This window comes from Peromyscus leucopus, chromosome X (genome assembly GCF_004664715.2).
Source record: "Peromyscus leucopus breed LL Stock chromosome X, UCI_PerLeu_2.1, whole genome shotgun sequence".
In the NCBI taxonomy this organism is placed as follows: domain Eukaryota; kingdom Metazoa; phylum Chordata; class Mammalia; order Rodentia; family Cricetidae; genus Peromyscus; species Peromyscus leucopus.
Genome location: NC_051083.1, coordinates 90,985,353 through 91,009,963, shown reverse-complemented (window position 1 = coordinate 91,009,963; position 24,611 = coordinate 90,985,353). Strand labels below are relative to the sequence as shown.

Here is a 24,611-nt window from a genome sequence, read left to right as displayed (position 1 = left end):
ATAATTACAGATTTTGTAACCTTTCATCGCAGAGTTTATTTTCCTTTCCTTTCCTCATATATTGCAATGAGGTTGAGATTTTTATTTTCCCACACCTAAATCCAAGGTCATTGCTGAACCACAATGTGTTTACCTAGTGACTTTCAGAGAAATCTGCACTTGGTATATTCTTCCAATAAATTACTAATGTGATATGAACTTCATTATAATAAAATGCCAAACTAAACTATGCAATTAAAATTTTAAATTAATATCTTTCAAGTTTGATGTTATAAATTAAATACTTTATTTGATATGATAATATATAATTAAGAATATTAAATTTATTAAGAGAGTGTTATGTATGAGGAAAGAGTCTCTGATCAATCACAAAAGAGAAAGAGATCAATTTTAAAGCTTTCATAAAGTGTATGATAACATAGAAATTCCTAAAATTGAATTAGATGAATCTGAATGCTCTGTTTAAGGATATATATTTTCTTAATCTCAAGATATTCACAATGAAAAAGATAAGAACCCTCTTAGTATTACTAAAAGTTAATAATTTTTTTGAGTTAGAGGCAACCCAGGCTTTGTGCTTAAATTAGTTTCTAAGTTTGAGATATTACATAGATAAATTAGCTAAGTTATAAAATAAAATAAAATAAAATAATGGGCAAGGATTCTCAGTTAAGATTCTTCAACACAGGACAGACATAAAACTAGAGGAAACTTAAAAAGGAAGCAGAATCATTCCATTGCATCACTCAGCCCTCATCATAGAAGATTCCTCCTGCAGTATATGACAATTAACACAGAGACCCAAAACTGGACAATGCATAGAGAGCAAAAAACTTCGGAACATTCAGTTCTAAATGAGATGCCATCATCAAAACCCTCCCCTCAAGGCTCAGGGAATCTATGTAGAAAAAGAGGCAAAAAGACTATAAGATTCAAAGGTGTTAGATGATCCAAGAAATAGACTTCCAGACACAACAGGACTGACAATACACATATGAATTCACTGAGAATGTGTCAGCATGCGTAAGAACTACCCACGTTCAAAACAAAGTTCCTGCATTAAGAAGTAGAGGTGGTCACAAAATCCTATCCTTACCCAATTGATAGCTTCTAAGTTAGGAAATCAGTTTTCTCCAATGGAGTGACATTAGGTATGTCAACTACACTCCAGAATTTTTGTGTGCTTTTTGATTTGGTTTGGTATTTTTGTTTGTCTTATTGGTTTTTTTTTTTTGTATTGATTTTAGGTTTGGGGATTGTTGTTTTTTTATAGAAATGGAGAGAACATGAAGTTGGGTGAATATGGAAGATCTGGAAAGAGCTGGAAGAAAAAAGAATATGTTAAAATTACATTGTATGAAAAAGTTTCATAAATTAGCTGGGCGGTGGTGGCACACGCCTTTAATCCCAGCACTTGGGAGGCAGAGGCAGGCGGATCTCTGTGAGTTCGAGGCCAGCCTGGGCTACCAAGTGAGTTCCAGGAAAGGCGCAAAGCTACACAGAGAAACCCTGTCTCGAAAAAAAAAAAAAAAAAGTTTCATAAATAAAAAATAGGGGAAAAATGCACATTAGATTGAAAGTCTAATATGTACAGGTAGCAAAGCTTAATGAAATGATCAGAAGTGAGGACATTTACACAAATTATGACATTTAAAGGCAAATTAAATATGACTGAAGGAAGTGTTTATATACCAATAAAATGAATGCTATCAAAATTGTATTCATGTATTTAGTAATATATATATGTATATACACATACATATATGTGTGTAACAACATGTAATGAAAAAGGAGGTTATAAATTTTAAAAAGAGATAGGAGGGATATATGGGAGGGCTTGGAGGGAGGAAAGGGAATGAGTAAATGATGTAATTAGAATCTCCAAAAATAAGAGAAATAATTAAAAATAATTGAGCGGAGATCACCTTCATTTTATTGTAAATTGTGAAGATAAGCTGTTTGGAAGCACAAACATGATCAGGAGCTGAACAGAAGGCTATTGTTGCCCTTTTGAAAATGGAACAATGCAAAGACTCATTGGCCATGTGTTTAAAGAAATGAGTAAAAACAGCAAGACTGCAACAACAAAGCAATAATCTAAATTGAGGTTCCTTCTGTGCACAGTATATTAATTATATAAGACACATGCTAATGAATAGGACCAAAAAGAAGGATCACAGAGCACCTTTGAAACTTTCATTAAAGTTACAGATATGTACATATATCCACACATGCTTCTACAAACAATTTGTGTTCAATTTCAGAGCATTTGTGGAATCATTTAAGCTTTGTCCATCAACTACAAATTCAGATTAAAATGGCTTAGGCTGATTACAGGAGGCAGAGATATGATCCATTAGCAGAAATATATAAAAGAACAGATGCTGTGGATATTGTTCTATATAAATAAAACACTGATGGCCAGTGACCAGGCAGGAAGTAGGTTGCCAGGCAGGAAGTAGGTGGGACAAGGAGAGAGGAGAATTCTGGGAAGCGGAAGGCTGAGGGGAGAGACACTGCAGCCACCGCCAGGAGAAGAGCATGTAAAGACGCCGGTAAGCCACCAGCCACGTGGCAAGGTATAGATTTATAAAAATGGGTTAATTTAAGATAAAAGAACAGTTAACAAGAAGCCTGCCACGGCCATACAGTTTATAAGTGATACAAGCGTCTGAGTGATTATTTTATAAGTGGATTGTGGGGCTGGGGGCTTGGGGAACCTGGAGAGAAGCCCTCCAGCAACAAACAGATTTGTTCCCTACAATCAAAAGCTTTCCAAAATTAAAGCAGCTGCCTCCGTGGACATTTTATTCAGAAAGTGAAATTGTCCTCTGGATCATCACTGCTGTGATATACTTTCAGTGGGATTCCTATATTGGGGACAAAATAGTTCTGATGTCTTTATACATTAAGATTTTGTGAGTAGCTAGGTGTGTTGGTACATGCCTGTAACTCTCAGCATTTAGGATACCTGTAGATGAATTTTTAAACAGTGTTAATAAATAAGAAACACAGAGCTAAATACAGGGGTGAAAGCCGTAGAGATCAGAGAAATAGTGATAGTCACCAACTAACCTTAGCTCACCACACAGCCAGAGCTTCCCAAAAGAACCAGCCTCTTCCTCTCTAACCTACACCTTTATTGCCTTGCTGTTCTGCCTTCTCATTGGCTCTTATCCCAGCCACCTCACTTCCTCATCACTGCCTGTCTGTACAGACCTCCAGGTCTCTGTGGTTGGTACTGGGATTAAAGGCGTGGGTCACCACACTTGGCTCTGTTCTTGAACACACAGAGACTCTGCCTGCCAAGTGTGATTGGTTTAAGGGTGTGTGCTACCACAGCCTGACTTCTGTTAATGGCTGGCTATGACCTCTGATCTAACATACACATAAAATATCACCACAGATAACGAGACAGGAGAATTTCAAATTCAAGACCAGCCTCAGCTATCTAGCAAGAACCTGTTTCTAGAGAAACAACGAAGACAAAAAAGATGAAGAAGACGAAGAAGAAGGAAGAGGAGGAAGAGGAGGAGGAGAATGTTGAGGACTCATTCTTTTGGAGAGCCTGCCACCCAGCTCCCAAATAAATACATACAGAGGTTTATTATTAATTTTAAATACCTCAGCTTGGCTTGTTGCTAGCCAGCTATTCTTAAATTATCCCATTTATCTTTTGCCTCTGGGCTTTGATCTTTCTCTTACTTCTGCAATCTTACTTTCTTCTTACTCTATGGCTGGCTGTGTACTGGGTGGCTTGCCCCTGAAGTCCTCCTCTCCTCCTTTTCTCATTCCTTCTTCTTTTTCTCTCTTTTTCTCATTTTATTTAATCTCTCTGCCTGCCAGCCCCACCTATTCTTTCTCCTGTCTTGCTATTGGCCAGTCAGCTCTTTACTACACCAATCAAGTGTTTTAGACAGGCACAGTAACATAGCTTCAGAGAGTCAAACAAATGCAACATGAAAGAATGCAATGCATCTTTGAATCATTAAAAAAATATTCCACAGCATAAACAAATGTAACACATCTTAAAATAATATTCCACAACAGAAGAAGAAGAAGCTGATGATGATTCTGTGAATATTAATAATAGTAAGTTTCACCCTTTACCTATTGCAGTTTCTGGTGCTTTAAATATATACTTGCTTTCTATTGTCTTGACTTATTTCATTTTCTTTGACAAGGTAAAGGCTGAGCTTCCTGAATGTCAGGTTTATGTAAATTAATCTGTAACCTATGGGTTTGTAGAAAAAAAATCAACATGTTAATTTTATGCAAAGTAATGCAAAAGATCATTCTCAGTTTCTTGCCTTCCCAAGTGGACATTCAAAGCAGCATAAATATTTAAGAATGTGAAAATGGCAAACAAAACCTTCACTGTGAGCACCAAAAAGGGCACCACAAAGTGTGCAGGGGAGGATCTAAGAAGTCTGATGATACAAGTCTCTTTGAGTAACACCAGTAAGAGGTCAGAGTATGACAAAGCTGATCCAAATGTTCAGGGAATTAAGTACAGAGGAATAGTTACTAAAACCACGTTAGGAAAGAGGAAAACAAAATTATTTAGGGCACAGAGCTGATCATTCTCGTCTTTATTTTTATAAGCAAGCAACTAACCTTAACCCCCTGGGCTTCAAAACATGGGGGTCTGAACTCAAACTTTTTAGAGGAAGTAGAAAGGCCCTATTCAGATGAGAAAATAATAGCAAACACAATGACATTCTGGCAACAAATTGTTACAGCCTCTAATAATATTTTTAAATAGCATCCTGGTCATGACATTCACTAGAAATATTGTTTTCTGTTATTTTTCTAAGTAGCAGGACAAGTAGGTAAATGACATTTTAGTGCCATTCACTATCTCTACTCCAGAATACAAAGGAACAATTAGGAAAAGAGGCAAAAGTACATGATTGAACAAGAGAATTTAAATAAATATGTGTTGAGAGCCCCTTTGATATTGACAGATACTGGGGTTTAGTTAGCACCTCCACAAGGCTTCCAGGTTCTTATGCACAGAACAAGGAAATGGACGGCAGCAGGAGCAGAGGCAAGAAGCAGGGATGAGTGTGTTTCTGTGTGTGTGTGTGTGTGTGTGTGTGTGTGTGTGTGTGTGTGTGTTTGCTGATAAGGATGGACTTTCAGAGCTGCTACTGTTAAATCTTCCTTGTCAAAATACAAAAACCTAGGTTGGGGATTTAGCTCAGTGGTAGAGCACTTGCCCAGCAAGCACAAGGCCCTGGGTTCGGTCCTCAGCTCCGGAAAAAAAAAAAAGAATTAGGGAATAAACCAAGAATGATCTGACATGCCACAGATTGTGAGCCACAAGACACTTGAATTTTATACAGTATGTAGTAGTGAACCAAAGGGTGTCTGTTTCATACAGAAACATCTTACAGCAAGTAGTGGATCTATAAATATTTATTAGATGACTTGATAAATTTTTACAAATTTTTAAAAACTCCCCCTGCACACATTATGGAAGATGAGTGGTAGCAGAGGAGTAGCTGAAAGCCAGAGGCTTTGGGCTGCAGCCATGTGCAATGTTCACAAGGGCAATGATAAAAGGTCGAAGGATGTCAGCAGTGGGGAGTATGAAGCAGAATGGAGATTTGGACCGTGCTTCAGCATTTAAATTAGTAGAACCTGGTAGTTCTGTGATATGGACGGTTAGGAAGGATTAAGTCCAACAGCCTATGTCCCAACCTATCACCCTGGACTGTTTTAAAGATTAACCTAGCTGTGGCCTATTAAAGAACAAGAAGATTCTGAGTAAAGATCAAGGCAATTGTGAACGCTTTGGATACTATTCAAACCTCGGTGAGAATTAGATGCCAGTAAGGAAGCAAGCATTTTAAAAGCAGAATGGCTGGAGTGGAGGACTGCCAAAAGCAAAATCTGCCAACCTTATGGCCTTTCTATGCCTTTGGACTTTGAATTGCTAACTGTGAAGAACTGCTCAAAAAGTAACTTGAGATGTGCTTTGCACTCTCTCCTTGAGGAAAATAGAATGATCCAAAGAATCCCTAAGCCGAGGAGCATTCAGAAACTAGCACATCATAGAGGGTCTGATTCTTAGGATGTGTGTGTAAAGATTAGGCCAATCACACCCTGGTGACAAGAAAAACAGTTCTTCCTTCTAATTTCAGGCTCTAGAGACAGCCAAGCAGGGATGGGGGGAAAAAAACAACAAAAAAACGCTACTTCACTCCTATAGAAGGAATGTGTCACACTGCCACCTGCTGGTAATTCAAAGACCAGAAATAAATTTCCTTTTGAGAATCATTCGTTCCACTTAGCTAGCTGAACATTGAGGAAAACAGAAAAGTAAGCTTCAATTTATGATGAACAGAAATGACTTACTCAGTAACCTCTTGAATTCAAAATTATAATTTCTGAATTGAAAATGAAGCTGCAATTGTCCCTTCCTCTTACAGCTAATGGAAAGTATTCAAACAAACCTCTAGCCAGGACATGAATGTCACAGCAACCTTGTCTCTTACTTTCCCAAATAACTGATACACCACAGCCTACATTTCCTTTTTAGATTCTTGATATATTTCCTATACTTTAAAAACAGGAGATATATTTGAAACACCATCTGTCTAGCTGCTTGTTTCTGTGCAAATATGTTTCCTACCTATTTGGGACTTACACTATCTGGGCTGCTTAGTACTCAGAAATAGCAATTACTTTACACACCCGCATACTTGCTGATATTGTTCTCTTCTGGGAATACTGTCTCCTGTCACTATTCTCAGCACAGACTTTCACATTTGAGGTCAAATGGCATCTCTCACAAGAAGCCTTCCCTGATAACTATGACCCCAAGACAGAAAGAAAATATTCTTTTTTTCATTTTATTTTATTTTATTTTATTTATTTTACAATACTATTCAGTTCTACATAATAGCCACAGATTCCCTTGTTCTCTCCCTTCCTGCCCCCCTCCCCTTCCCCCCAGCCCACCCCCCATTCCCACCACCTCCAGATCAAGGTCTCCCCTGAGGACTGGGATCGACCTGATAGAATCAGTCCAGGCAGGTCCAGTCCCCTCTTCCCAGATTGAGCCAAGCGTTCCTGCATAAGTCCCAGGTTTCAAACAGCTAACTCATGCAATGAGCCCAGGACCTGGTACCACTGCCTAGATGCCTCCCAAACAGATCAAGCCAATCGACTGTCTCACCTATTCAGAGGGCCTGATCCAGTTGGGGGCCCCTCAGCCTTTGGTTCATAGTTCATGTGTTTCCATTCATTTGGTTATTTGTCCCTGTGCTTTATCCAACCTTGGTTTCAACAATTCTCGCTCATATAGACTCTCCTCAGAAAGAAAATATTCTTCATCAGAAATTTATCTGCGCCTTTCCCATGATGTGAACTATTTTACACCTTTTATAAGACATAGCCATATTTTATAGACAAGAGCCTGAACTTGGGAGTCAGACAGTGATTTGAGATCTGGATTTGTCCCTGAATAGCTGGAGACCTCAGATGAACTTGCCCTCTCTGCCCTTTAAATATCTCAACTAGAATATAAGTGTAGTGATGTGCACACAAAAGTACAGAATGGCAGAGTATTTAAGAGCAAGTTGCTGCAGTCAGACAAACCTCGGTTGAAATCTGGCTCTACCACTTATTAGCTGGAGAGAAGTGGTCAAATTAATTGCTCAATGAGCTCAAGGATATAGAGCTTCTGTCCCTATATCTATAAAAGTCAACAAGTATAGCACCTGCCTAGATTAGTGATTTCTTTCTTATGAGGATCCATGTGTTTTAGCAAAGTGCCTGATATGCTTCATGTTATCTACCTCCCTTCTTCTGTGACTCACTGAGTTCTCTAACGGTAAAAAGTATATCTTAGTCCATTTTTACAAGGTACCTAGAAAAGACACGTGACTCTCTGCTTGCATGTTCAATGCACTAATAATTGTCATGTGTCTATGACATTCCTTAGCAGAATTTAGTTTTGTACAACTACTGCCTTATTTCCCCACAAAGCAACAATGCCAAGTACAGGCATTCATCTCAAGGGATTAATGAGAATCTCTGAAAAACCATGTTTCTTGTCTGTAGCCATTTAGGGAGAACTCACTTATGATACAGCTCTCCTAAGTCACACAAGCAGAGGGAAGTAGTGCTGACTCTTCTTTGCCTGGAGGAAGGTCATTGAATGTCATAGCATTTCTATCAGAGGAGGAAAGTCTGTGAAATCCTCATAAAACATTCTGCTTCTCTATGATGGTCTTAAACAACTACATGAAAGGAAAATAGGGTATTAATTAATAGAAAATGGTAAACTACATATACAGTATCTCACTGATGGACTGAGTGTACCCTGAATATTTTAAAAAATCTCTGGGTATCAGCTTTCCACAGGGGAAAAACTACAGTAAACACTAAGAGTGTGCTTTGCAGAGCACGTATTTCGTTTAGTGCAAATTGCACCTGTAGAAGTCAGTAAAGTCCCAAGGGATGCAGTTTCCCCTGTCATGCCTACATGAGTTGGATTATGATGGAAAGTCACTCTAGCAGAAAAAAACAGAAATTCAAAACTCCTCTCCAGCAAATACAATAGCCTTTCATTCTAAAGAAAGAATAGAAAGGAGCTGTACACTACAGGTCTTAGTTACTCTTGTAGATGGGAATGAGTCCCAAATCAAAATTAAGAAAAGATATATTTTCTTAATTGTTCTTTAATTCTTCAATGCTGTGAATAGAAATAAATCAAAGGTTATACCAAGTTTTCTAACTTCTGTATGCAGACAATGACACAGAACTGGGTAGAATCCTCACATGGAATCGTTTGTGAACTTTTCAGTTTTTTAGGCTCATGAATGATTTCCATTTGTCTAATTATCTACGTATTTTTAATTGAAAGAAACAGTGTCATATAGGATTTCAATATTTCAATTTCAATCATATTAAATATTGCTGATATTACATATTAACCAAAATAATGAACTTAGTTATTAACTCACATTCGCTGTTCTATTTTTTCGTTGTTGTTGCAGAACTGAAGGGAATGGACAAATTTTTATTACATGGTTTCTCTCTCTCTCTCTCTCTCTCTCTCCCCCCCTTTGTCCATTTCACACACACATAGACATCCACACACTTAGACATGTACATTGAATCCAGGGAGCATATTCATCATAGGCAACTTGAGAGTTTAATAAACAACAGGATATTTTTATTGCATTAGAGAAAATTCCTTGACTATATACAGCTATTAATTGTGTAGTGAGAGAACACAAATATAGTTAGTGTAAATATAGTTAGTATACTTACATTAGTTGGCAATTTGTTAGGGACTTTAGAAGTTTAAATGAAAACTGGATACAACATTTCCAATTTGTCTCTTCTATAGCACCAGGATCTAAGCAATAGGGAAACTCTAGCAGGATCATTTTTATTTTTTTCATTTTTATTTATTTGCTTTTTTTTTGGTTTTTTGTTTTTATTGAGATGGGGTTTCTCTGGGTAACCCTCGTTGTACTGGAACTCAGTTTGTAGACCAGGCTTGCCTGGAACTGAGATCTGCCTACCTCTGCCTCTTGAGTGCTGGGATTAAAGGCATGCATCACCACCACCTGGCTTGCAGAATCATTTTTAAATAGTAAAACCTAAGACAAAAGGCTAGACTCCATAAATACAGCACATATTTAATTTTAATATCAACAACAAAATAGTGCACAGCATTTATGAATATAAGGAAGATACATATAATCCAGAATTACAGTTATGTGAAGGGACATATTAACTAAGAGAATTTTGAGTCTAGTATGGTTGCCAATTAAAAAGTATATTTAATCATTACTACACACTCACATACACACACACACACACACACACACACACACACACACACTCCATCTGGAAGAATTTATGTTACACTTAATGATAAGTTAGTTTGGGGAATGAAAATAAGGAGAACACCACACATGATGTTTATCTTTCTGAGTTTGAGTTAGCTCACTTAATTTCCAGATCCATTCACTTTAATGCAAATTTCAAATTTCATTTTCCTCTATAACTACATAAAACCCTATTGTGTATATTTGCCACATTTTCATTATTTGTTCATCTACTATGGACATCTAGGTTGATCCCATTCCCTTGCTAGTAAGAATAAAGCAGCAACAATAAACAAGGATGCCTAAATGTCTCTGTGGTAGAATATGAGCCTTTGATTATGGCCGGTATAATGTAAGTGGGCCATAGGATAGTTCTGTTTTAATTTTTTTGCAAAACTTCCATGCTGATTTCCATAGTGTTCACACACTTTGTATTCCACCAGCAGTGAATATGGGTTGCTCCTTACCCATAACTTTGCCAGTATTTGTTGTCTTTTGCTTGATAGACACACCAAATGGATAAGATAGACTCTCAAAGCAGTTTTAATTTACATGTTCTTGATAGTTAAGTTGTTGAGCATTTTTTGAAAGCACTTATTAACCATTTGTTTCTTCCTTGTGTTTATTTTTGTAGTTCTTTATATGTTTTAGATATTAACTACCTGTCTGAAGCATAGTAGGTAAAGATTTTTTTCTCTCATTTTGTGAGATATCTGCTTGCACTGCTGATACACTCCTTTTCTGTGTAGAAACTTTCTGGTTTTGACTATTTCCTGTGGTATTGAAATCATGTTCAGAAAGCCATTACCTATTCCTGTATCTTAAAGCATCTTCCCTGTTTTTCTCCAGTGGTTTACACATTTCAAATTTTAAATTAAGGTCGTTGATGTATTTTGAGATAATTTTTGTGCAAGGTGAGAGATGTAGATCTAATTTAATTATTCTGCAGGTGAATATGCAATTTTACCAGCACTGTTATTATATAGGCCTTTGTTTTTTTATAGCATAGATTTTTATCATCTTTGTGAAACATTCAGTCTATTTTTTAAAGAAATTTTTATTCATTTTACATAACAATCACAGATCCCCCTCTTCCCTCCTCCCACCCCGCCAGCCTTCCCCTGCTCACCCACCCCCTATTCCTTCCTACAAAAAAGTAAGGCCTCCCATGGGGAGTCAGCAGAGCCTGGTCCACTCCATAAAGGCAGGTCAAAGCCCTCCTCCCTGCCTCAAGGCTGTGCAAGATTCAGTCTATTTTTATGCCGCTACGATGTTGTCTTGTTTTATTAGAACCTTGAGGTTCACCACTATATTATTTCTTTGAGATATATTTGCTTTCTTAAAATATCAGGACTTATAGCTACAAACTTTCCTATACCCACTGTCATGACTATATGACAAGAACAGATAGGCTGTCCTAACCTTTTCTTCTCTGAATCCTTCAATGATCCAGTATTTAGGCGAAAGTGTTCTATTCAATCTTTAAATATCCATGTGGTTTCTAAGGTTTCTTTTGCTATTGATTTTCTAACTTTATTCCAGATCTTCTTTATGATGGTGAGCAAATAAGTGATCAGAAAATGATGCCATATCAAAGGGTAACAGGAAAACTCATCAGGAGATGAAGAGTCAGCAAGCAAACTACACAAAGGACAATATATAACAGTCAAACAACATAATAAGAATTGCAAACATGTTGAGTGGAATACCAAAGCAGAAAAATATTTGAAAGACAATCAGTTTTCAAATTTAATGAGAAACGTCAAGTAAAAGATTCAAGAGTCTTACCTAGCCCTGTCATGATAAACAGAGATTGTAACAAACTCGGGGAAGCCAATGTTCTAAAAGCCAAAGACAACTTGTCAAAAGCAGCCAGGGAAGAATACATGGCACACAGAGATGGGGAAAATAAGATTGAGCACCAGTTTCTCATCAGAAATAATGCAATGCCATCACAAAGTAGTGAAGCTGCCAATCCAGCACTCCATATCTAGATGATATAAAATATTTTCATATTAAATGAAAGTTTCCAGTATATCCATGTTATAAAAAATAGTAAAGACTATCGTATAATCTGAGATAAAGGATACCAAAATGTTTCAAATTATCAGGAATAAAACAGAGCCCAGGTAATAGTAAATACATGAAAAATATAAAACTGTATTTTCTAGTTCTCTTAATTACCTAGAAAAATAAGTATATGGCCTTTGCATAATAAATGTAGATGATATGATGATGTAAACATCAAAACAAATAGTTTCCCAAACATAACTGAAAAGAAACAAGTATAAAAATATGGATTATGACATGGGATATAACAAATATAGGCATGCAGAGATAAATAGAAGTATCAAATATATAGTGTTTCAGGAGTGAAACATGTACTGACAGATTATTGATCCTGAAAGGACACTGAAATGTTAAGGATGAACATCGTCAGCACTATAGCAGAATTGAGCCCTTAAGAAAATATTTGAGGCTTTGTGGTCAAATGGGCAACAACAAGGAAACAACAATGATGGGGGAAAATGAGACAAGACAAATGGAAAATATATAACAATAGAACAGACTTAATCTCAAACATATTAAGATTATATTCATAGTAAATTAACTATATTCTTTACCTAATGAGAAAAAATTCAAGCTGCATAAAAAACAACATTCAGTAATATGCAGTTAACAAAAACACACTTCACATTTAAAACTATAAAAGCTAAGAAAAGAGAATGGAAAATGATATATCATGGAAACAGCATGCTTACATCATCTAGCAGATATATTAGCACAAAGTAATTTTTAAGTAAAAAAGGTAACTGTACACACCAAACAATTTTGAATTTATGTAACTAACAATAGCTTCAAAATTTATGAGGCTATACTAACAAATGTAGTGGGAGAATAAGACAAATCCACGATTATAATTAGACATTAATATAAAATTATCTCACTAATTTATTCAATGAATATCACAAAACTACTAAGGGTGGAGAAGATGTCAAAAATATCATCAATCACCTTGACATTATTGATAAGTATTGAATAATATGTAGTAAAAATTAATTGTCCATATGCAGTGTTCACCTATAGAGTCTGTCATAATTAGAGTTAGTGTTTCTATGATGAACACTATGACCAAAACAACTAGGGGAGGAAAGGATATATTGGGCTGGGGTTTTTTTTTGTTTGTTTGTTTTTATTGTAGTCCATCACTGAAAGAAGTCAGGACAGGAAGTCAAACGGGGCAGGATCCCAGAAGCAAGAGCTGATGCAGAGGCGATGGAGGGGTGCTGCTTACTGGCTTGCTTTCCCTGGCTTGCTCAGCCTGCTTTCTTATGGACCGCCAGCCCAGGGATGGCACCACCCACAAATGACCGTGCCCTCCTGTATCTATCACTAACTAAGAAAATGCCTCAGAGCTGGATCTTATAGAAACATTTTCTAAATTGAGGTACGCTTATCTCAGATGACTTTAGCTTTTGTCAAGCTGACAAAACTGTCAAGCACAGCGTTGTAAGTTAAACAGAAAATAAAATCCAATGAACATCAAATGGTTGAAATAGTACATTTTCTCCAACATACACACAATGTAATTAAATTTGAAATTATAAAAAATACAACATATTAATAAAATACTATGTTTCAAAAACTAAAAGAAAGGGTTTTTAAAGTTTTCATCATAAGGAACAATAGATGCTTTAGGAGACAAATGTGTTTAAGTTGATGTAAACATTACATGGACTAGGAAAGTATCAAATATGTTGTAGTACTCTAGGAATCAGTACAATTTTAGCTGTGCCCTATTGACTCAGGCCTATGACTTCATCTACTCAGGAAGGAGGAGGAAAAGAACACCAATTCAAAGCCTTCCTGGGCTACAAGAAGAATTTCTATCTGAACTTAACTTATTCTTCACCATGTTTTTTTTTTTTTTTTTTTTTTTTTGGTTTTGGTTTTTGGTGTGTGTGTGTGTGTGTGTACTAGAATCTTTGTGATTTTTGTCTTAGTTTTCTTTCTTGTGTGAGAAAGAGAAAGAATATGAGGTTGGGGTGGGGTTTTAGAAGAATCAGGGAGGGGAAATGTATGACCAAAATACACTATATGGAAAAAAAAAACCTTTAAAGAATAAGTTCAGGGAAACAGGCAATTATTATGACCCTGCTTCAAACTGAGATGAAAGAAAAGAGAGATCTGAGATTATAGCTTAATGGTAGAGTACTTATGTAGCTCAGTTCAATCTCCAGTGTTGTGTCCCTGCAGAGACACAACACACACACACACACACACACACACCCCAGACCAGAGTATACAGGTACCACCAAAGTCTAACTTGGTAAACCAGTGAGTTTCATTGGGATTACTTACAGAAATATGTTAGATGGGTTACTATAGGAACAGAACAGACAACTGAAAGACAACTGCTTACCCCAGTATGGGTGCCAGCACACTAAAGCTAGGAACTTAGAGGACACTGCACATCCTGCAGGCAGCTCAACAGGTTGGAGAGCATCCTTTCCAGGTCACCTAGTTCTTCTAAATCTCTTCCAGGCAGTGTGGCTGGTCTCAGTCTTCTTTGTGACTTGATTCATCTGATAGTAACTCTCATCAGTCTATACTGTTGATAGAGTCTTTAGAAGGGATAGGCCTAGTGAATCTGATAAGTTTCAGAGACTTTCTGAAGCTGTTTTCAGTTGTTGACTTTCCATCTTAACCAGCTTCCCTGTAAGATGGACTGTTTCAATCTTGGAGGAAACTGCTACAAAATATCCAGTACCAAAAAAGAAGCTACATTTTTTACTGTTAACATGCTATTGAAGATTAATTTAATTTTAACTATAAAATATTTAAACATATGAAAATTAAGTAACATACTTTTCTATAATTCTAGTTTAAAGAAGAAATCTCAGAAGGAATAAGGCATATTTTGAATACTAAAAATGAAAACACAATCTATCAAAAATTTTGATATGCTGCTAAGGTGATTATACTTAAAGAGAAATGTCTTTATCAGTAATATGAAAGGATTAAAATCCAGGAAATAAATTTTACCTAAGAAATAAGAAACAAACTACATACAAGAAAATACAAAAAAAGAATGGAACAACATCAAATAAGTAACAAAGATCAATAAATTTGATAAATCCTAAATAAATCAGAAGACTCAAAAATGTATTAATATCAGAAATTAAAGAGATTTCCAGATCTTATGGAAAATTAAAAAAAAATACTAAATGATTATGTACAATTGCCTGCCAATAAATTTAAAAGTTAGTTGAAATAGATATATCCCTTCAAAGAACACAAAGTACCAAATCTGACTTAAAAAGGAAGAGAAATACATAGTTCTGGATCTAATTTTTTTAAAAAAAATCAATGCATTAAGTTGTTGATGTCCAAGAAACAGAATTCCAAGTCCAAACAGTTGCTGGAGTCAATATTGTTTATCATATGAAGATGAAAAATGTCATTTAAGAATTCAGAACTCTTCTGAAGTCATTTTATGAGGCCATTGTCATCCTTATACAACCTAATGAGGATAATGCTACTAAAAATATAACTGGACATTGTAGTGGTATTTTATTTGTGCTGAAATGTGGTGGTATTTTATTTGTGCTTTAATAAATAAAGTTTGCCTGGAGATCAGAGGAAAGAGCAAGCCATTTTAAGTAAACAAAGAAGTCAGGCAGCAGTAGCACACTCCCTTAACCCTATCACTTAGCAGGCAGGATCTCTGTGTGTTCAAGGCCACACTAGGGAACAGAGCCAAGCACGGGGATACATGCCTTTAATCCCAGTACCAACCATAGAGGTCTGGAGGTCTGTACAGACAGACAGAAAGTGACAGAGCTGTATAGGAAGAGGAAGTGAGGTAGCTGGACAGAGAGCAAATCAGATGGCAGAACAGCAAGGCATGTGTGTGTGGATAGACAGGAATTAAGTAAGTCGCATTTGGGAGCTGCAGAGTTAGTGAGGTAAGGTGGGCTGGTGGCTTTCCCTATTTCCCTGATCTCTCTAAGGCTTTCATCCGTATATTTGGCTCCACATTTTTTTATTTAATAAGACCATTTAGAAATTCATCTACATGACATCATATTCATAAATAAAGCACTAGAATACTCAGCAAAACTAAGCAAGCAGCAGCAAAATATTTTGTGGCAAATATCAGATGAATGATATATTTATTTATTTATTTATTATTATTATTATTATTATTATTTATCTATTTATTTCTTTAAAGCAGATTGACTTGATCTTTCAAATGGTCACTGCAATTTATTCTATTAACATAATAAAGGAGAAAATATCTCACCTTAACAGTCATGGAAAAAGAATTTTGTCTCAACTCATAATTTTTTTAAAAAAAACCCTCTCATCAAACATCTAGTGAATATGAGTGAAGAATGTATGGCCATTTTAATTTTTGTGTAGGTTTGTAATGTTTCCAAATAGAACCTTGGTTAAATATATATATATATATAACACTAATTGCACTTGTCCTCCTGGAGTCAAACTTCCATGTCAAATTCTTGTTTCCTGCATGAGCATCATTTCAGATTTATTTCTTATCCATTTAGCTATTCTGTACAGTCATCTCTATCAATTATTACAAATGCCATCATTTAACATTACTTCCATGAAAAATAAAATCTGTACCACTCTATGACCAGGTTTACCTGTCATTTAACTTGCTGTACTCAACCATTTGGGAAAGTTTATGTTGATTGTTAATTTGATGAGTCTGAGCCTCACCATTGAAACACCCCTCTGATCATGTTTGTGTGTCATTTTCTAGACTGAGTTAAATGAAATAGAAAGGTGCACCCTAAATGCAGGCATGCACTCAATTCTATGGGTTGGTTCCTAGACTAAATATAAAGGAGAAAGCCAGCTGAGTGTCAGCATTCTCTCTCTGCTTCCTGAGAGCAAATGCAATGTGAATAGCTACCTCAAGCTCTTGATGCCATAACTTCCCCACTATGATAGGGTATGTCTCCAAATTGAATCAAAATAAACCCTTCATTAAGGTGGTTTTCTCAAGTATTTTGTCCTAACAATGTGAAACTGAGTACAATACTTCTCCTAAGCACATACACCAAGCACATCATTATGTCTTTTCCCATGATGGTCCTCCTGCCTCCTTCCAGTCCATTCTGGTTCTACTTGGGTATAGAGACTTGCTCTCAAGTTCCTAATCTTCTGTAGACTGTCCACTTAGCCTTCTTTGACTCTCCAATCTTTAGAATCTTGCACTATGCAAGTTTAACATTGAATCAGATTATCTTGTAATTTTCTCCAGGAATTTCACATGTGACATATTTCAATAAGAGTACTTACCTCCAGTTAACAGAATCTGTTAGTTTGTTTTTTCTACATTTTATTTTTCAGTTAATATGGTTGCTTTGTCTGCATGTATGTTTATGTACTATGTGCATACTAGAGACCAAGGGCAAAAGAGGGCACTAGATTCCCCAGGATATGAGTAGTTACCGATGGCTGTGAGCTACCATGTGGGTACTGAGAATTGAACTCTGGTCCTATGAGCCATCGCTCTAGGTCTAAGATATGCTGTTTTTGATTTACAATTAAAGTGTCTTTATAGGAAAAAAACTCCATTTGTCTATATATGTGAAAATATATCAGAAATACTATTTCAATTTTAATCAGCATAAGCACACATTTTAAATACCATTATGTTCTGCATTGTAACTTACTATTATTTATAGTAACATTTTAGTGTATGGATATGTTCTAAATATCATTATCATCTTGATAACTATATATTATTCCATTAGGTTACTATAATTTTATTAACAATACATTTATCTCCATAAGATTAAATATTTTGACTGAGTGAGCTTTTATTCATTTTCCTTCCTCCCATACACTAGGGCTAGTAGAATGCTGCATACTCAGTGGGAAATTTTAATTTTAATATACTATGCCTGTGGCCATATAAAACCCAATTAATAAGAACTCTAAAATTATTTCTCTTTAATCTTCTCCAGTAAGCACTTCACTGAGTGTGATCCAGGCCACAAGTTCTGACTAATATGGCTAATCTTCTGTCTACTCTCAACTTTCTCTAAACTTTGTCTATCACTCTAAACTTTGTCCTGCAATATTTCCAGTGACCTAGCCAATCATTTCCCCACAACATTTCTTTCCCTCAAAGATATAATTACTAGAAGAGAACTCGCCTGAATTAAAGAAATAAAAGTACTCAACCAAGTATTAAAAGTCTCTTTAAATTAAAGCACAGATGGTTGGGTGGAATTTTTCTTCTATTACAATAAGCTTATAAAATGAAAATTGAATAGCATATTGTTAATATTCTACCTAGTCATCTAATATTCTATAGTTAAGTGACATGGCATAAATATTCTTAAACTAGCTTTACTTCTGGCCTGCATGTTTGAAACAAAACATCTTTTTTTTAAAAAAAATCAAAGAAAGGATACTTGATGTTATTCAGAATTACATAACCATATGATTCACAAGAAAGGTTACTCTGTTTACTGCTGTGGGATGTCTTTCTATATGCTGTGTGTGGTAATATATTGTGTGCCCTATTAATCATTGCCTGAAGATTAGAGAACAGAATAAGCCACTAGATTAGACATAGAGGTCAGGAACTGGCGACACACACCTTTAATCCTAGCACTCAGGAGGCAGAGATCTGTCTGGATCTCTTTGAGTTCAAAGCTACCCTGGACTACATGAGATTAACTCAGTCTAGGAGAGAAACAGAGCCAGACAATGGTGGTGCACACCTTTAATCTCAGTACTTGGAGTCACATGCCTTTAATCCCAGCACTAGGAAGGTTGAGACAGGAAATGACATGGCTAGGCAGAGAAAGGTATATAAGGCTTGAGGAGACAGGAACTAAAGACTTTTTGGCAGACGTGTCCTTTTAGGCTAGAGGCCTTTCAGCTAGAAAGCCATTTCAGACTGAGGAATTTTAGAGGTAAGACATAGCAATGGCTTGTTCCTTTGTCTCTCTGATCTTTCAGCATTTACACCAATATCTAGCTCCAGGTTTTTTTTTTTAATTAAAAAGACCTATTAGAATTTGAACAAGAGCTATGAATATGTGTGTGGCTCCCATTGGATAATAAATAAAGCTGCATTGGCCTATGGCAGGGCAGGATAAGGTTATGTGGTACATTTAAACTGAAGATAAGATGAAGAAGGATGGAGTCAGGAGAGACACACTGCTGAAGTAGCAACAAGATGTCAGCAGACCAGTAATGCCATGGCTACATGGCAACATATAGATTTATAGAAATGGGTTAATTTAAGATGAAAGAGCTGGCTAGCAAGAAGCTTGAGCCATAGACCATACAGTTTGTAATTAATATTAAGCCTCTGAGTGATTATTTTATAAGTGGCTGTGGGACAGAGGGTAAGAGAGATTCATCCAGACTGCTGGGCAAGGCAGGACCAGAGAAATTTCCTTCTACAGTTTACACTTGGAAGGGATTTGAGAAAGTCTCTAGCTTATGTTAGTTCCTTTAACCTCTATTTCTGCCTTTATTGTTTGCTTTTACTTACCTAATTGGAATCTTAAAGGTTACACATTTCTAATAAAAACAAACAGCTATCTAGTCATCAACAACCAGAAAATTTCATAAATCTCAAATATAGTAATTTCCTTATTACATAGAGTTAAATGATTCCATATATGTCCATCCAAAAATGTATCTGTAAGTACCTGATGTGTGCCAGTAGGTCTTCATATCCTCCTCACTGCTAGAAACTACAAGTATTTTGGTAGCTTTACAATTTTATTCCCAATTGCAGATCATAGAAAAATTGATTACTATGGACATCCTATGGATGAACTGACTGCATGATGACCCAGTTTGGGTACAAACTTAAACACACAGTCCTGTAACACTGATGTTTTGTCCTCTGATCTGGACATCCATGCTGGAAGAAATGAATACCAACAACTGCACAGCACAGCTTGCAGTTTTATACAGCAGCAAAAGAAACAGCAACAAGGGCAGCATCAAAAATCCAAGACAATGTAAGGGGAAAGCCTCACGTCCCAAATGATATCATCCACGCATACTCTGAAAACGTCACCTATGAAGCTCTAAAAACCAGCGAAGAAGATTTTGAGTGACCTATTTTTGAGGGAAAATAATTTCTCCAACGTATACTACTAAAACTTAGTTTTAGGTTCATGTGTCCTCTACTAGAAAAGGAAATAGGCATTTTTGCCATTCACTGTTGTCAAGATATTTGCCAATGTCTTGCCATAAAGCTTTAAGTAAAGCAAACTGATTTTAATAGAATATACATTCCAAATGACCTTATCAATATCCTAGATTTAGAAAACAATGTAGACTGATATCACAAATATAGTGTGGAGAAGGTAATAAAAATATATTTGGTCAACCAGCTCTAGTCCTGCTTTTTTCTGTGCAAGTTGGGCATGTGCATTATGACACAGAAACACAGTCTGGGCTGTTGTTTTTTTTTCCTAGAATCATCCAAAACAATGAAATTTGCTCCTGTATGTTCTGAGAGTAGACTTTTATTTTTACAACTAGTTCACTCATAGAGTGCTGGCTAAATGTGCATGAGGCCTTGGATTCAATCCCCAGCACTGTAAAACAAAACATTAAAAAAAGAACTTTCAACTGTTAAGTCACTGTTCCCCATTTGGCAAGGACAGAAGTAGAAAGTTTTATCCTTGGTCTTCTGTCTGGTGCATAAGAGATACCCATGGCACAAGAACTGTAAGGTTGTCGGTGAGAGGGATCCATGTCTAGAATGAACTACACAGAAATAATTAGAGCTTCACATCAGGAGCTAAACAGTCACAAATACCAGTGAATAGGGGACATTACCATTCTACTGTTTTCAACTACAGAGAAGGCAAATGAGAAGAAAATAGAAGCTGGGTTTCCTTGGCAACTCTACAAAGAGAAACCATGTATGCTTGAACCTGGATCACTTTAATTAACAAAAGCAAAGGACATCATAAACTACATGAAGCAAAGCTGAGTGCTAAATATTTATGAAGCATTCTTCAAAGATAAAGCAACTCAAATTCAGCTATTAAAATTAGAGTGAAAATACATATATTTCCTAAATAATAATAATAATAATAATAACAATAACAGATGTGTACTGACACAATGGAAGATTTTGATGGGCAAAACTGAACAGAAGGGAAGAGTGAGAGGTGCTCCCCCATTTTTATCACCTATGGACCACTTAGCATTCCTTATCTATTTTACACCCAATTTTACTTATTATGAAATTAAACAAATATATAAACAAAAACTGTACAGACAAACACAAGCCAACATTCACCTATCAGACTCTCCCGTCTGCCCTCTATGTACCATAAACAAAAACAGGAAGATGGAAAAGGAATTAACACACTGCACATTTAAAACACTCCCTCTGTCCAGACCTACAGGAAGTTTTTCTCTGGTACCATCATTGTCACTGTGCCAAAGGAAGCAGCAACATGATAGGGGAACAAGAGATTGAGAGCACTAAAAAACCCAAGTGCCTCACCTTAAGTAAATAACTTCCTGTATAATGTTTCTTTAATAAAGACAATTGCACTTGACCTCACTGAGTAAAGAAAGCTAAGATTCCCAGGAAACCACAAATAACCTCACAGTGAACAAGTGAAAACAAAGAAGCAAAACATTAAGTTGATCTGTGAATGTCACCTGTATATCAATAACCTTCTCTATGTATATAAGCCAAATAGCTTGTCTATTCATGAATAAAGAAACCAAAACATTAACACCTTATTTTGTCTGTTTTGCTTTTATTGTGGGCTTTACTTGAATTAAGCTATCACAATGTAGATGGCTTTTAAAACATTTAACTTATTTTCCCTCTTTCAGGCTGTACTATGCCTGAAAGATGTGTGACATTATGACATAAATGACTGAGGAAAATAGGATTTGGTCCAACAGGTTACATTTGCTAGTAAGTAATCTCTCCAAGTGTTTTATTTCAGCAACAATCAATCTGAACCAAGATTGAAAGTGAAAATGTGACTTGAAAAGTGAAGGAAGGAAAGGCAGCCATAAATGATATGCCAAGTTAGACAGATGATAGATAAAACCTTACACACAAATACAGCATAAAAGAGATCCTAATTATTCTAATGTGACTTAAAAATACAAGTCTATAAGAGGAAGACACATCAGTGTGGTACCGTATCATTACCATTCCAGAATTATTCAGACTTCAGTATTGTTCTTTTACTTTATACCTCTATCCAATATTTTTGAAAACTTATTAATATGCTATTAACAGAAGAACTCTATTAGTTCTTGTAATTATCAAGTAAATTTTAACCTCAGAAAATAAAAACTAAACCTTGAGCCCAACTCAGGAAATACTGTTTTGAAAAGTTAGCGTGCACTTCATTGCTGTGATTTTAGACAGTGATAGTAAAGTGGATGAATTTAATGGAAAGAATGGAATTAGAAGACAGTGTGAAACTCTGACTTAGTCTTTTGTTTTGATATAATAATGCATTGTTCAATGCCTTAGTGGAATGATTATATTCAGAAAATCAACTGTTAAACCCTCCTTCATGCTTTGTAATTATAACTAGGATGTGAAATCAAAACTGAAAGACACATCTCCGTGTGTTATTAAACAATGATTATGTTTTGATTGAAATATCTACTGAAGACAGATAATCTCTTAGTATAATCATGATTGGCTGCCAGGCAGCCATGTTCTAGGAATAGGTGCTTCTAGTCCAGAAAATTTCTCTTCAGGAAATTAACTACTATAATTTGAAACTGAATGTTTTAAATGTCTTCCTATTAGGGATTCTGTACAGATATGGAAAGCTAAAGCTCACTGATATTTTTCAAAAGCGTTGCTTTAAAGTATATTGCTATACATTCAATTAGGAGGCAAAGGACACATATTTTTTTTTTAAGATTTCTTCTCTTCTGATTTATAAATGTTTGCTCCCAGTTGGTTACTTCCCAGCAAATGTAACCAACTCTAAATAGCCCTTTCATATTTTGTTGTCCACTGAGAGAACACTGGTCATTGAATTTTAACAAAATTCCACTGGTTTCCCAACATTTTCTCAGTGGTAGGCAACAAACTTCATTTTTATTTTGGCTGCTTTCCAGGAGAGCTAGAATGCAAGCACTTCAATCTAAAGACATTCCTAGTTAAAGACACAGGTGTCCTATGAATGTTCACAAAATAAAATAAAAAACCCACACATTTTGACCTTGTAGCAGGTAGTTGACAGCAACTTACCAGAATTTCTTTTTGATACCATCTTCAAATTTGTACTGACTGTAGAACAGACCACCAGGGCCAGAAGAAGTGGCAGCTTCATTGTTCACGTTCTTTGGCAGCTGTAACACAAAACAAAAGAAAGAAAATGAAGTTGGAACCACATACACACAAGTTTGCTTCAATGAAACCACATCTATAAATTGATGTCCTAATCCAAAATCCAAAATCTTCTGGAATACCATTCAACTGGTAAAATCTATAAAGGGATTCTAAAATCTAAAAGTCCTTAATATGAAAAAATATTGGTTCCAAGCATTTCGGATAAGAGATACCCAAATTTCTAATCTATTTTTCAAAGACCCAGTGCAAAAGTGATAATCTACTGACATCAGGCTTTATTTTTATAGAAATGGAAGAACATTTGAGAGCACAGAGTTAAATCATGTTACAGTTCCCAGTGTAAAACTTTTCAATGACTTCAACTAGATGCAAAGTGAAAACTGAATTCTGTCCTTTTGGCTTTCAAGGACATGAAAATAGGCTCCTTGATTATTTCTTTGGTCTTACTTCATAGCATTATTCTTTTTTTATGGTTCTGATGCAATTACTAGGATCATCTCATTTGTCTACGGGTTATTTAAGACCATTTATTTTCATGTCATTTATATTTACCTTCATCCCAAGCAACTTCTCCCTCATCTTCATGAAGATAATTTCCAAATATCCTTCAAGTGTCAGACTCACAGACTTCACCAGCCTAACCAATTTTAACTCTGATTTTCTTGCTTACTCTTTTTTTCTCCTTTGTTTGTTCTTTAAGTCCCCTACCCAAGAATAGGTCTCACTAGAGTTCTCATACTTCAGGCTCCAGAGTGCCATGCCCTCTATGACTGTTCACCTTCTTCATTAGAATCATCAGAACATACAGCTCTTTTGTTTATCTATATGGCAGGATGATATTTTACACAGTGGTGACACCCACATTCAAAATGAATAGCACAAATTCTTAAGCATTTGGAATGAAAGGGTTTACAAATGAAAACAAACAAACAAACAAAGAGGTGAACTTGGAAGGGAGTACTGTCCTTAACAGAGAAACAGAGTTCTCTCCAGCACCATCAAGAGGTATTTTGAAAAAAATAAACCATTTTATGGTTTTCCCCAAGTGAGCTAAAACTCTTCAGTTGATTTTGAAGCATCAGAAGATGAGAGGCAGTGTGTCACACAGGGTTTATCATCAACCCAAGATAGATGATGGTAAAGAAGATTGGAAAGGTGAAAGCACAGTGATCATCAGGATAAAGAATGGCAAAACCATGGGTGGGAAGGTATGAAGGTTGGGTAACATTTAATGATGCAGAATATTGTTTAGAGATTTTTTATAATTGATCTGTACTTAAGGAACCAAAATTATCAGATTATGAAAGTATCAGATTGATATCAAGTACTGGGTGAAATTCTATATTTCCTGAATTCATTAAAAAATCCATTTGATATAGAAAATT

At 35.8% G+C, this 24,611-nt stretch overlaps 1 protein-coding gene across 1 annotated transcript in view; it reads right to left on the bottom strand.

Annotated features, from left to right (window-relative positions):
• Positions 1–24,611, bottom strand: part of Il1rapl2 (interleukin 1 receptor accessory protein like 2) — a 1,202,523-nt gene that overhangs the window by 1,094,870 nt on the left and 83,042 nt on the right. The window contains exon 2 of the mRNA XM_028894663.2: positions 23,125–23,225. Coding sequence (XP_028750496.1) covers positions 23,125–23,206 — 82 coding nt within the window. The 5' untranslated portion in view covers positions 23,207–23,225. The remainder of the gene's footprint in view (positions 1–23,124; positions 23,226–24,611) is intronic.